Here is a 14,033-nt window from a genome sequence, read left to right as displayed (position 1 = left end):
ACCGCCACCACCCACAGCCGACAACAACCACCGCCACCACCCACAGCCGACAACAACCACCGCCACCACCCACAGCCGACAACAACCACCGCCACCACCCACAGCCGACAACAACCACCGCCACCACCCACAGCCGACAACAACCACCGCCACCACCCACAGCCGACAACAACCACCGCCACCACCCACAGCCGACAACCGCCACCACCCACAGCCGACAACCGCCACAGCCGACAACCGCCACCACCCACAGCCGACAACCGCCACCACCCACAGCCGACAACCGCCACCACCCACAGCCGACAACCGCCACGACCCACAGCCGACAACCGCCACGACCCACAGCCGACAACAACAACCGCCACCACCCACAGCCGACAACAACAACCGCCACCACCCACAGCCGACAACAACAACCGCCACCACCCACAGCCGACAACAACAACCGCCACCACCCACAGCCGACAACAACAACCGCCACCACCCACAACGACAACAACCACCGCCACCACCCACAGCCGACAACGACAACAACCACCGCCACCACCCACAGCCGACAACAACCACCGCCACCACCCACAGCCGACAACGACAACAACCACCGCCACCACCCACAGCCGACAACGACAACAACCACCGCCACCACCCACAGCCGACAACAACCACCGCCACCACCCACAGCCGACAACAACCACCGCCACCACCCACAGCCGACAACAACCACCGCCACCACCCACAGCCGACAACAACCACCGCCACCACCCACAGCCGACAACAACCACCGCCACCACCCACAGCCGACAACAACCACCGCCACCACCCACAGCCGACAACAACCACCGCCACCACCCACAGCCGACAACAACCACCGCCACCACCCACAGCCGACAACCGCCACCGCCACCACCCACAGCCGACAACCGCCACCACCCACAGCCGACAACCGCCACCACCCACAGCCGACAACCGCCACAGCCGACAACCGCCACCACCCACAGCCGACAACCGCCACCACCCACAGCCGACAACAACAACCGCCACCACCCACAGCCGACAACAACAACCGCCACGACCCACAGCCGACAACAACAACCGCCACCACCCACAGCCGACAACAACCACCGCCACCACCCACAGCCGACAACGACAACAACCACCGCCACCACCCACAGCCGACAACGACAACAACCACCGCCACCACCCACAGCCGACAACGACAACAACCACCGCCACCACCCACAGCCGACAACGACAACAACCACCGCCACCACCCACAGCCGACAACCGCCACAGCCGACAACCGCCACCACCCACAGCCGACAACCGCCACCACCCACAGCCGACAACCGCCACCACCCACAGCCGACAACAACAACCGCCACCACCCACAGCCGACAACAACAACCGCCACCACCCACAGCCGACAACAACAACCGCCACCACCCACAGCCGACAACAACAACCGCCACCACCCACAGCCGACAACAACAACCGCCACCACCCACAACGACAACAACCACCGCCACCACCCACAGCCGACAACCGCCACCACCCACAGCCGACAACCGCCACAGCCGACAACCGCCACCACCCACAGCCGACAACCGCCACCACCCACAGCCGACAACCGCCACCACCCACAGCCGACAACAACAACCGCCACCACCCACAGCCGACAACAACAACCGCCACGACCCACAGCCGACAACAACAACCGCCACCACCCACAGCCGACAACAACAACCGCCACCACCCACAACGACAACAACCACCGCCACCACCCACAGCCGACAACGACAACAACCACCGCCACCACCCACAGCCGACAACGACAACAACCACCGCCACCACCCACAGCCGACAACGACAACAACCACCGCCACCGCCACCACCCACAGCCGACAACGACAACAACCACCGCCACCACCCACAGCCGACAACCGCCACCACCCACAGCCGACAACCGCCACCACCCACAGCCGACAACCGCCACCACCCACAGCCGACAACCGCCACAGCCGACAACCGCCACCACCCACAGCCGACAACCGCCACCACCCACAGCCGACAACAACCACCGCCACCACCCACAGCCGACAACAACAACCGCCACGACCCACAGCCGACAACAACAACCGCCACCACCCACAACGACAACAACCACCAGCCCCAACCACCACAGGTTTAATAGGTGGAAAGATGAAAAAATGACTAAAGCTCCACTTTATTTAACCTTTTTTTTTTTTTTTTTTAATTTTGTGGCCATCACAAAGAGGAGGATGACAAGCCTAGGCAAGTGACAGGACCGCTTTTTGGAGACACTAGGAGACTATCAGACCCCCCGATGTCTGCCCTGCCCCTTTGGTGAATGGATCATTTGGTTGTGTTCCCAACTACCAACACAGCCCTGGCATGGGAAACACACCGAGTAAAAACACAGAATTAGCCGATAATACTTCATCACTATAGAGCAAAGCATGGGAAACAAATCTGATGTTCACATGGAAAACATTTTACTCTTCCAGAACAAGTTGAAGCAGGAAGAGCGATATATTGTTGAAAAGGATAAATCGGTAAATGCAAAGCCATTAGACATGTTCAGCCACCCAGGATGTTTCTCATTTTTAATGGATTGCAACTTTAACCAATTGTTGACCACCGTACACATATAATACACTATATTGTCAGAAGTATTGGGACACATGACACCACCTTATCGACACATCTATATATTTAAAAAAAAAAAAAAAAAAAAAAAAAAAAAAAAAAAAGTAAGAGTCTCTAAAATTTAAAGAGGAAGTAAACCCCTTCAAACCACTTTGACCTACAGGTAAGCCTAGATTAAGGCTTACCTGTAGGTCCAAGCAATATCTCCTAAACCTATATGGTTTAGGAGATATTTGCCCGAAAATGGGCACCGCTGTCTACGGCGCATGCGCCGTAGACAGCGGCGCGCAGGCGCACTAAATGCGGCAAATCCAAGAATGGATTTGCCAAATTTGTCGACTCCCGTGCGCATGCGCGGGAGTGACGTCATCGCGGCTTCGCCGAATGGCAGCGGCGGAGCTGCGAGACGCGACTCCCGTGCGCATGTGCGGGAGTGACGTCATCGCGGCTTCGCCGCTGTCATTGGTCGGAGCTGCGAGACGCCACCAGCAAGATGGATGCGGCAGACTACAGGGATCAGCGGCGACTTCGCTGGCTCCTGTGTCAGGTAAGTGACACATAATGAGCTACTATGCGATGCATAGTAGTCCATTATGCTTTACCTTTGCAGGGAAAAAAAAGAGGAAGTAAACCCATCAGGGTTTACTTCCTCTTTAAAGATGCACTATATTACTAAAGGTATTGGGACACCTGCCTTTACATGCACATGAACTTTAATGGCATCCCAGTCTTAGTCCGAAGGGTTCAATATTGAGTTGGCCCACCCTTTGCAGCTTCAACTCTTCTGGGAAGGCCGTCCACAAGGTTTAGGAGTGTGTCTATGGGAATGTTTGACCATTCTGCCAGAAGAGCATTTGTGAGGTCAGGCACTGATGTTGGATGAGAAGGCCTGGCTCGCAGTCTGTTGAGAGAGTTTGGGGTGGAGGAACTTATCCTGACCTTAAAGAAATAGAACAGCTTTAGGATGAATTCAAGCGGAGACTGCAAGCCAGGCCTTCTTATACTACATCAGTGCCTGACCTCACAAATGCGCTTCTGGAAGAATGGTCAAACATTCCCATAGACACACTCCTAAACCTTGTGGACGGCCTTCCCAGAAAAGGTGAAGCTGTTATAGCTGCAAAGGGGGGGGCCAATTTAATATTGAACCCTACGGACTAAGACTGGGATGCCATTAAAGTTCATGTGTGTGTAAAGGCAGGCGTCCCAATACTTTTGACAATATACCCCAATTGGGACAACTCTGAGCAATAAGACTCATGTATGTCGTATGAGACATTTTAATAATTGTAAAATGTCTTCGCTTTTTTTTTTGCACTAACATACAATTTTTCAGGACAAGCTGTATGTTGGTGCAAATAAAAAAAGTATCACGGACTGTACTCAATTTTCTCTGTCACAAATGTACTAATACAGCTACAATCACATCAAGTATGATGGAAGATACTTTTAAAAGAGTGAATTTCGTAATAAACTTTGTATATATTTATAAGTATTTCGGGCGGCACGCTCTGATCAGCGAGTCCATGAGACACGAGATCCTTGCCCCTTACCACGTGATCAGCTGTCAGCCAATGACAGCTAATTACAGGATGTAAACGGAAGCGAGCAATTGTCTCTCCCCCCACCCTGAAAACGTGAGGAGAAAAAAATTAAATAAAAAGCAGATTACCGGCTTGTGTAAATGGAACACTGGACCCGCACGCTCCACACCCACTGCTGCCAAGCAGTGCCCACCAGGGCCCCATTAGTGCCCCCACCCACCAGGGCCTCATCACCATGACCACCCACCAGGGCCCCATCACCATGGCCACCCACCAGGGCCCCATCATCAGTGCCCCATAATTGCCCCCCCACCAGGGCCTCATCATCATGGCCCCCCACCAGGGCCTCATCATCATGGCCCCCACCCACCAGGGCCTCATCATCAGTGCCCCATAATTGCCCCCCCCACCAGGGCCTCATCATCATGGCCCCCCCCCCCCACCAGGGCCTCATCATCAGTGCCCCCCCCCCCCCACCAGGGCCTCATCATCAGTGCCCCCCCCACCAGGGCCTCATCATCAGTGCCCCCCCCCACCAGGGCCTCATCATCAGTGCCCCCCCCCCACCAGGGCCTCATCATCAGTGCCCCCCCCCCCACCAGGGCCTCATCATCAGTGCCCCCCCCCCCACCAGGGCCTCATCATCAGTGCCCCCCCCCCCCCACCAGGGCCTCATCATCAGTGCCCCCCCCCACCAGGGCCTCATCATCAGTGCCCCCCCCCCCCACCAGGGCCTCATCATCAGTGCCCCCCCCCCACCAGGGCCTCATCATCAGTGCCCCCCCCCCCACCAGGGCCTCATCATCAGTGCCCCCCCCCCACCAGGGCCTCATCATCAGTGCCCCCCCCCCCCGCCAGGGCCTCATCATCAGTGCCCCCCCCCCCGCCAGGGCCTCATCATCAGTGCCCCCCCCCCCCCGCCAGGGCCTCATCATCAGTGCCCCCCCCCCCCCCGCCAGGGCCTCATCATCAGTGCCCCCCCCCCCCCCGCCAGGGCCTCATCATCAGTGCCCCCCCCCCGCCAGGGCCTCATCATCAGTGCCCCCTTCCCCCGCCAGGGCCTCATCATCAGTGCCCCCCCCCCCCCGCCAGGGCCTCATCATCAGTGCCCCCCCCCCCCCGCCAGGGCCTCATCATCAGTGCCCCCCCCCCGCCAGGGCCTCATCATCAGTGCCCCCCCCCGCCAGGGCCTCATCATCAGTGCCCCCCCCCCCCCCGCCAGGGCCTCATCATCAGTGCCCCCCCCGCCAGGGCCTCATCATCAGTGCCCCCCCCCGCCAGGGCCTCATCAGTGCCCCCCCCCGCCAGGGCCTCATCATCAGTGCCCCCCCCCCCCCGCCAGGGCCTCATCATCAGTGCCCCCCCCCCCCAGGGCCTCATCATCAGTGCCCCCCCCCCCCGCCAGGGCCTCATCATCAGTGCCCCCCCCCCCCCCCCCGCCAGGGCCTCATCATCAGTGCCCCCCCCCCCAGGGCCTCATCATCAGTGCCCCCCCCCCCCGCCAGGGCCTCATCATCAGTGCCCCCCCCCGCCAGGGCCTCATCATCAGTGCCCCCCCCGCCAGGGCCTCATCATCAGTGCCCCCCCCCCCCCGCCAGGGCCTCATCATCATGGCCACCCCGCCAGGGCCTCATCATCATGGCCACCCCGCCAGGGCCTCATCATCATGGCCACCCCGCCAGGGCCTCATCATCATGGCCACCCCACCAGGGCCTCATCATCATGGCCACCCCACCAGGGCCTCATCATCATGGCCACCCCACCAGGTGGTCATCATCATGGCCACCCCACCAGGTGGTCATCAGTGCCACCTACCAGGGCCTCATCATAAGTGCCTCATCATCAGTGGCCGTTAGTGCCACCTACCAGTGCCTGCCATCAGTGGCCATTACCGCAGCCCATCAACGTCGTGTCATCAGCGCACACCAATGAAGGAGAAAAAATGACCCGTTCTACAAACTGTATAACAAACTATGAAAACGTTTTTGGTTTTCCCTAAATTTTTTGGTCTTTGTTTAGCAAAGAATACAAATCCCAGTAGCGATTAAATACAACCAAAATAAAGCTCTATTTGTGTAAAAAATAAATAAAAGTCATTTGGGTACAGTGTAGCACGACTGCACAATTGTCATTCAAAGAGTGAGAGCGCCGAAAGCTGAAAATTGGCCTGGGCGGGAAAGGGAGGTTTAAGCGCCCAGTAAGCAAGAGGTTAAAAACTGGCAGTGCCAGGCTTGGTGGCGGAACAAACTTAACAGTGGATCTTACCCCAAATCTGTTAAGGGAGGCTTGTCTCTTCCTCTCCTATAACACAAATATATCTGAGGTCCTCGGATACTCCCATTATTGAGGTCGGCGGAGAGTCCGGTTGGGGTGGTGTCCATACATACATATCCCTGAGGCACCTCCTCCCCCAGGGATCTGATGATCACTGTAACATCTGTGATTGGTTCCTTTGGTTTAGCTATCTTATGACAGGCGTCATTAAAGTGGATCTCCTCTTCAAGTGGTATCGATGAATCGGTGAGTCCGGCAACGACGAAGTAATCAGCCACTCGGGGTCCTTTGTCTTCCATCATCATCTTCCGTGTTTGGACAGGAGAGCTGAAAGACACCAAAGAGAAAAAAAATAAATCATCACATTCACAGAGAAGATTATTTCATTGTGTCGTCATTGTAAAAGTTTATATAAAGGAAGTGACCACACAACAATCTCAATGCTAAAAACGATCGATTTTTTTTCCATTGAAAACCACTTAGCCCTGGTTTACACCGTTGCAGCTTTATAGTTACGCTACTTCAGTGCGATTTCATAGCCTCAGATCAGTGCGATTTGCACCTCTGATTTCATTCCAGCGTGTTACATCATTTAACAGAAGTCAATGCAAGTCGCAATGATTTGAAAAGGTTCCATTGCCGGCAATGGGATGCAACTTGTCATGCGTAATTTGAACTGTCAAATCGCATGACATATCAGTTTCATAGTTATTAGGCCGGGTTCACACCACAGCGATGCGGGAACGCCGCGAATCCGCAGCGTTTTCCCGCATCGCATGCCTCCGCCGGCAGTTCACACTGCCCTATGCGAACGGCTGGGAGTGTCAATGAAATGTTAATGACACCCCCAGATCCGTCCGCATATCGCAGTGCGATCTGCACACTCGATCCATGCGATCCGATTCTGCTGCGGACCAAAAAAAGGGTCCCGTGCGAGTTTGCTGCGGGAGCGATGCGAATTCAGCCATACTATATGTACGGCTGAACTCGCATCGCTACGGAGATCGGATGTGATTTGCAGTGCGGTGCGAATCACATCCGGATCTCCCCCCGCAGCAGTGTGAACCCAGCCTTAAGGTTGAATAAAGACACCAGTCCATCCTGAGTGAGGCGTCTACAATTGTCCCTATCCCTGTACATTGCACACTCACATTGGTCCCTACCCTCAAGGAGCCCACAATCCAAGGTCCCCATTCATATACTAGGGCTAATTTTGGACAGAAGCCAATTAACCTACCTGCATGTCTTTGGAGTGTGGGAGGAAACCGGAGTACCCGGAGGAAACCCACGCAGGCACAGGGAGAACATGCAAACTCCAGGCAGGTAGTGTCGTGGTTGGGATTTGAACCAGCGACCCTTCTTACTGCTAGGTGAGAGTGCTAACCACTACACAACGGTGCGTGGACCAGAGCTCATTGGTTATGGGGGTCACCACCATGCCCATAAAACAGTGATGTACATGGGAAAGAAGGAAAAAAAAAAAAAAAAAGGCTGGGTGATTAGGGCGGGATGTCACAGCTGCCAATCCTGGGTGTTGGGACAGGGACAGCATTGCCTTCCACAGACTTCCAAAGGGCGGGTATACACTTGCTCTATCTGCAAAAAGCAATCTGTGAGGGATTTCTTTTCACAAATTCCCAATTGCCTGCTTTTTTATTTTTTTGTGTGTGTGAATAACACACCTAGCGATTGGCTCCGTTGTATGGCTCCATTCACTTAAAGGGATTGTAAAGGTTTGTTTTTTATTTTCTAAATAGGTTCCTTTAAGCTAGGGCATTGTTGGTTCACTTATCTTTTCCTTCGATTTCCCTTCTAAATGTTATTTTCCTTTGTCTGAATTTCTCACTTCCTGTTCCTCCTCAGTAAGCTGTTCAGTAAGCTGTTCTGGCTGACTAAACACCGCTCGGATGATGGTGTGAAGTTTACCGAGGAGAAACAGGAAGTGTTTGGGTACAACGTCACACAAGCGCGTAATTGTAAGTTAGAGTGGCGCAACGCAGAAAATGGCCTGGTCATTAAGTGGGGCAAATCTGTCCGGGGCTGAAGTGGTTAAAGCGGGGTTCCACCCTAAAGTGGAACTTCCGCTGATCGGAACCCTCCCCCCCCCCGGTGTCACAATTGGCACCTTTCAGGGGGGAGGGGGGTGGAGATACCTGTCAAAGACTCGTGGGAGTCTATGCCTCTTCCTGTCCCGGCGCGCTGTCTGCTGGGACACACACGGGTCTCAGAGACAGCGCGGACAATTCCTATTGCGCTGTGCGACTCGCGCATGCGCAGTTGGGAACCGGGAAGTGAGGCCGATTCGCTTCACTTCCTGATTCCCTCACCTAGAATGGTGGCGGCGGCAGCCGACAGCCGAGCGATCGATCGGCCTCGGCTGCCGACATTGCTGGACCCCGGGACAGGTGAGTGTCCATTTATTAAAAAAGTCAGCAGCTGCAGTATTTGTAGCTGCTGGCTTTTAATATTTTTTTTGTAGGTGGAATCCCTCTTTAAAAAGGTATCTTTTAAGGCATGCAATGCATACTAGCACATTATGGTATTGCCTTGCAGGATTAAAAAAAAAAAAAACACACACACACACACACACACACACACACACACACACACACACACAAAAACACAACACACACAAAACACAACACAATGGTTTACTACTGCTTTAAAGCGGGAGTCCGCCGGGACTCCGCGTTTTTTTTTTTTTTTTTTTTTTTTAAAAGCCAGCAGCTACAAATACTGCAGCTGCTGACTTTTAAAATAGTGACACTTACCTGTCCAGCGCGCCCGCGATGTCGGCACCCGAAGCCGATCTCTAGGTCGTCTGTCGGGTCCTGCCGCCGCCATCTTGGGTATGGGAATCAGGAAATGGAGCCTTTCGGCTTCATTTCCCGGTTCCCTACTGTGCATGCGCGAATCGCGCTGCGCAATAAGGACGCTCCCCGCTGCCTCTGGGATCTGTGTGTTTCCCAGCAGGCAGCGGGGCACTTCCGGGAAGGGGCGGGCACTTGTGGAAAGGGGCGTAAGTTACGCCCCTTTCCGCAGAGAGCTATCCCGGAAGTGGGTGCAGTTACCTGGATTATCCAGGTAACTGCACCCCCCTCCCCCCTGAAAGGTGCCGATTGTGGCACCGGAGGGGGGGAGGGTTCCGATGAGCGGAAGGTCCACTTTAGGGTGGACCTCCGCTTTAAGATTCCCATTTGAAGTGGACTGAAAATCGCACTGGATGCATTCACTCCTTATAAAAAAAAAAAAAAAAAACAACACGCACTGTGACTGGATTGCACAGTACTGCGGTAACATGCAACACAGTGCAGGCGAACACACTGCATTTGCGATGTTATTAGGAATACATTCACACCCGCAGCAGATCGCACACACTCATTTACAGACTCAAGTCCATTCCTTTGAGCTAAAGAACAAAAATGTTACAATGTATATAGCTAGCTCAGGGGCTGAGATGTTGTGATAGTTTGCAGACTGCCTGTTTTTGTTTTTTTGGGTGGGTGGGGGGGGGGGGGGGGATTTGACAGCTGTCGGCTTAAGCAGAGAATTTTCTGCATAGAAGAAGAAAAAAAAAAAAAAAAACGATTATTTAAAATGATTAATCGTGCAGCTCTAATACACACACAAAAATGTAGTAACATCATAACAAAGCCATGACAAAATATGTCACCAGCGCTGCAAAGAAAACATCTCCCCAACGATGAATGAAGGAGGGAAATAAACAACCCCCCCCCCCCCCCCGGCCACAAAATATAAAATATTTAGGAATTTCTTTGATCAACAGGAACATAAAAGCTCCGCCAGCACTGAGAGGTAACTGACAGCTGAACGCGGCGCAGTGACAGGATCGCAAACATCTCCAGCGAGCGCCGAGACCTCCGGTGTATAATGAGGGCGGAATAGGATTTTCTTTGGCTTCAGATGTGAGATTCAGAAATTCCAGTACAAGAGAGGAAAAAAACGTCGGCTGCTTAGAGACGAGCAGGGAGCTGATAATCAAGTTTTGGGCTCATTCAAACACACCCCCAAAACATTATATATAATATTTGGGGGGGTTCAAAGTAATTTTCTAGCAAAAAAATATTGATTTTAAAAACTTGAAATGGAGTTCCACCCCAAAAAAAAAAAAAATAAATAAAAAAGTATTAAATATGTTTAAAAATAAAATATTTGGAGAAAATTATTTTTTTTTGTTCCCCTCTAAATACCTGTTGCTAGGGGGTTCCTCGTAGTCTGCCTCCTTCGGCGCAGGAAGGGAGATCGCCCCTCCTCTGTCAATCTGGGACACGTGACCAGTCCCAGATGATTGCGCGGCAACTGACGACGTGCGGCGTCCGATTATTAACAGCAGCTGCAGTATTTGTAGCTGCTGACTTAATTTTATTTATTTATTTTTAATTGAGAACCCCCGCTTTAAAGAAAGAAGTGTGCGGAAATTTTTTTTTAGACTTTAAGTGGTTAAACTTCCTGCATTTACAGGTTGTTGAAAACTTGCAGGAAAAGACTGCCTGGACTTTTTCTTTACAAACAGAAGTTTATCACTTTGATCCAAGAAGGAAGCATTAGTTACAATGTTTCATATTATGAACTTGGCAGGCTGCCCAGATGTTTTCTTTTGACAGCTGAGTGAGCAGGTAAGTCTCTCCACTTGTTATATGAAAGAATTGGCAAACTCTGCAATAGAGATCATGGGGGGGGGGGGGGGTGAATCGAGATTGCGATTTTTTAACAATTAATTGTGCAGCTCTACTTAAACCCCTAAATTCTGTGCGGCGCAAACGTATGCAGCTGTGGCTTGCAGAGCAGCCCCATTTACTCAAAATGGGTTGCGTTTGTTAAGCACTATGCTCGTTTAAAGAGAAAGACCGGGTACAATTCCGAGGCATTGTCAATATTCACATCGCACATTGCTGGACACAGGCTCATCAGTAATGGGCGCTGCAGCAACTATGATCTGCATACTGGACTCATCGCTAATAAAACACACATATTCGCCAGCGCACCCGGAATCATCTTAATATCATCCCAAGCTTTCATTGTGTAAAGATCACATCACATCACAAAAAGGACCGAGTGTAACATTTCAGAGACACGCAGGACCCTTTATCAGGCATGTGGCCAGACAATAAATGCCAGATGAAGGGGTCCCGCGCGGCTCCGAAACATGCAATTAGTCCTTTTGTGATGCAATCTTTCCACAATAAAAGCTTAGAAGGATATTGAAATTAGGGTATCAGGGGTGGCCCCGTCCATTAAGGGTGCACGGGCGCCATCCCCCTATCCATTCATCCGGCCCCTTTTCGGGACATTGGCGCATGGATTCCAATGCGGGGGGGAGGCTGTTTCTCCGTCTCGAATAGGCTTCACAATAGAGAGGGCTTGGGTTGCAGAGCGTGCACGCTGATCCCACCCGGGTGTGTTACAACAGCAAATTAATATTGGCTGTTGTAACACTAATCTAATCTCCCGGGCCAATCAGGAAATGGGTTTTGACACCGCTCACCCGTTTGGCTGAAAGATCCTATTGGATGCCTAAAAGGAGGGGAGGACCACAGAGAAGGACACGAAGCCACTGCACTACGCTGCCTGCCACCCTCCATGATGGGGTAAGTGTTGGACCGACCCACAAACAGCGGGGGGGGGGGGGGGGGTAATAGGTGGTTGTTTGACGGCCCCCAAATAAATTAAAAAAAAAAAAATTAAAAAACACCAGCCACCACTGCAGGGTATAAATACTGTTGTGGCCATGATGCAAATCATCTCAGCATGTGTACACTCCCGGAAGCTCCCTCCCAACTAAAGGAGGTAGCAGTAAGGGGCCGAGAAGGGGAGGACTGGGGCTGCTCTGTGAAGTAATGCACCAAATACCGGTGCCGATACTTGTACTCGTGAAAATGCTCCGATACCCCAAAACCCGATACTTTATGGTGTGATTTTCACCAATAGAAAATGAAGGGTGCAAATCGCACTGCAAAAGAATTTAATGCAATTTGACAGGTGGGCAGTGCAATTCCTTTCCGAAATAGCATGCGTTTTCCCCCCCCCCCCCCCCCCCCCACTGCTCCTGTGAGAACCAAAGGCTGAAATCACTAGGACAAGCCTGGGTTCACACAGGAGCGGTTCAGAAACCGCATGCAATTTTGACTGGAATTGCACAGTATAGGCCCCGACATTGCGAATAGGGCTTAAAATTAGTCAGAACCCTAAATTTTTCCTCAACACATTCCCCACTATTTCCGATACTGGGTAACCCTAGTTTTGGACCAGGAATGGAGAGTAAGGCCTTTAGGAGACTTTGGGAAAAAGGTTATACCCAGCCAACACACTTCTTACAGTCTGACTCCTGGCCTACAGTGACTTTATTGACTCAACAGGGGGGTGTCGATTTGAAATTAATTTTTGGCAGGCATTACAGCTTCGGCACTTTATTGTAGGGCTGAAACAACTAATCGATTATGAAATTAATCGATTACTATTTTCATAATTGATCGGCCAGTAACAAAACAGGGTTAAAGTTAATGAGTCTGATGATATTTACCAGATTGACCCTTTAATAGTATATACACTCTATCTCTCCTCTAATAGTATATAGAGTATATCCCCTCTAATAGAATATGCAGTATCTCTCTCCTCCAATAGTATATACAGTATCTCTCTAATAGTATATACAGTATATCCCCTCTAATAGTATATGCAGTATATCTCTCTTCTAATAGTATATACAGTATATCTCTTATAGTATATACAGTATATCTCTTATAGTATATACAGTATATCTCTTATAGTATATACAGTATATTTTCAACAGTATATCTCCTCTAATAGTATATATCCCCGCTAATATATACAGTATATCTCTTCTGTCTGTTATTCTCAGAATGGATTAGATATTTTGCTCCCTAACCATATAGTTGGTTATTTACATTTACCACTGCATAGAGATATTTAAGAATAAAACCGCCTTTTTTTAAAACTTTACATATTAACGAAATTATACACCACACTTTTTTTAAGGTTATTAACCGATTAATCGATACAATAATCGGTCAACTAATCGATTATGAAAATAATCGTTAGTTGCAGCCCTACTTTTTTGAGTCACTGGGACCAGTGACAAAGTATAGACGAGACCTGACTAGATTTGAATTTACTGTGAAGAGAAGGAGCCCCTTTCTCGAACGATATCAAAGATATACACAATGCTCACTGCCCCCCCCCCCCCCAGATAACTATGAGATGCCAGGTTTTGCAAAGTGGGAAAGAGACCTTAATAGGACATTCTCACCAGATCAACGCCAGAGGATGATATACCGTATATACTCGAGTATAAGCCGAGATTTTCAGCCTCTTTTTTGAGGCTGAAAGTGCCCCCTCGGCTTATACTCGAGTCACCGCTGTCTGACTGCTCGATCAGCGTATCGAGCAGACAGACGGCGGACATTAAAATTCAAAAGCCGCGCCTCCGTCCTCCGCCTGTGATAGGCGGAACACTGCAATTTCCCAGCAGCCTGTGTTCCGCCTATCACGGACATCCGTCTTCATACT

General features: G+C 51.4%; 1 protein-coding gene across 8 annotated transcripts in view; it reads right to left on the bottom strand.

The window, feature by feature from the left end:
- Positions 1 to 14,033, bottom strand: part of LOC143958214 (C-myc promoter-binding protein-like) — a 250,429-nt gene that overhangs the window by 170,884 nt on the left and 65,512 nt on the right. For all 8 annotated transcript variants that reach the window (XM_077467701.1, XM_077467695.1, XM_077467696.1 and 5 more), the window contains exon 2: positions 6,477 to 6,812. In XM_077467701.1, coding sequence (XP_077323827.1) covers positions 6,477 to 6,812 — 336 coding nt within the window. The remainder of the gene's footprint in view (positions 1 to 6,476; positions 6,813 to 14,033) is intronic.

This window comes from Lithobates pipiens, unplaced genomic scaffold, assembly GCF_037356315.1.
Source record: "Lithobates pipiens isolate NorthernLeopardFrog02 unplaced genomic scaffold, aLitPip1_a1.2 Scaffold_6, whole genome shotgun sequence".
In the NCBI taxonomy this organism is placed as follows: domain Eukaryota; kingdom Metazoa; phylum Chordata; class Amphibia; order Anura; family Ranidae; genus Lithobates; species Lithobates pipiens.
Note: the sequence above shows the minus strand (reverse complement) of the source record. Positions and strands in the feature narration are given on the sequence as shown.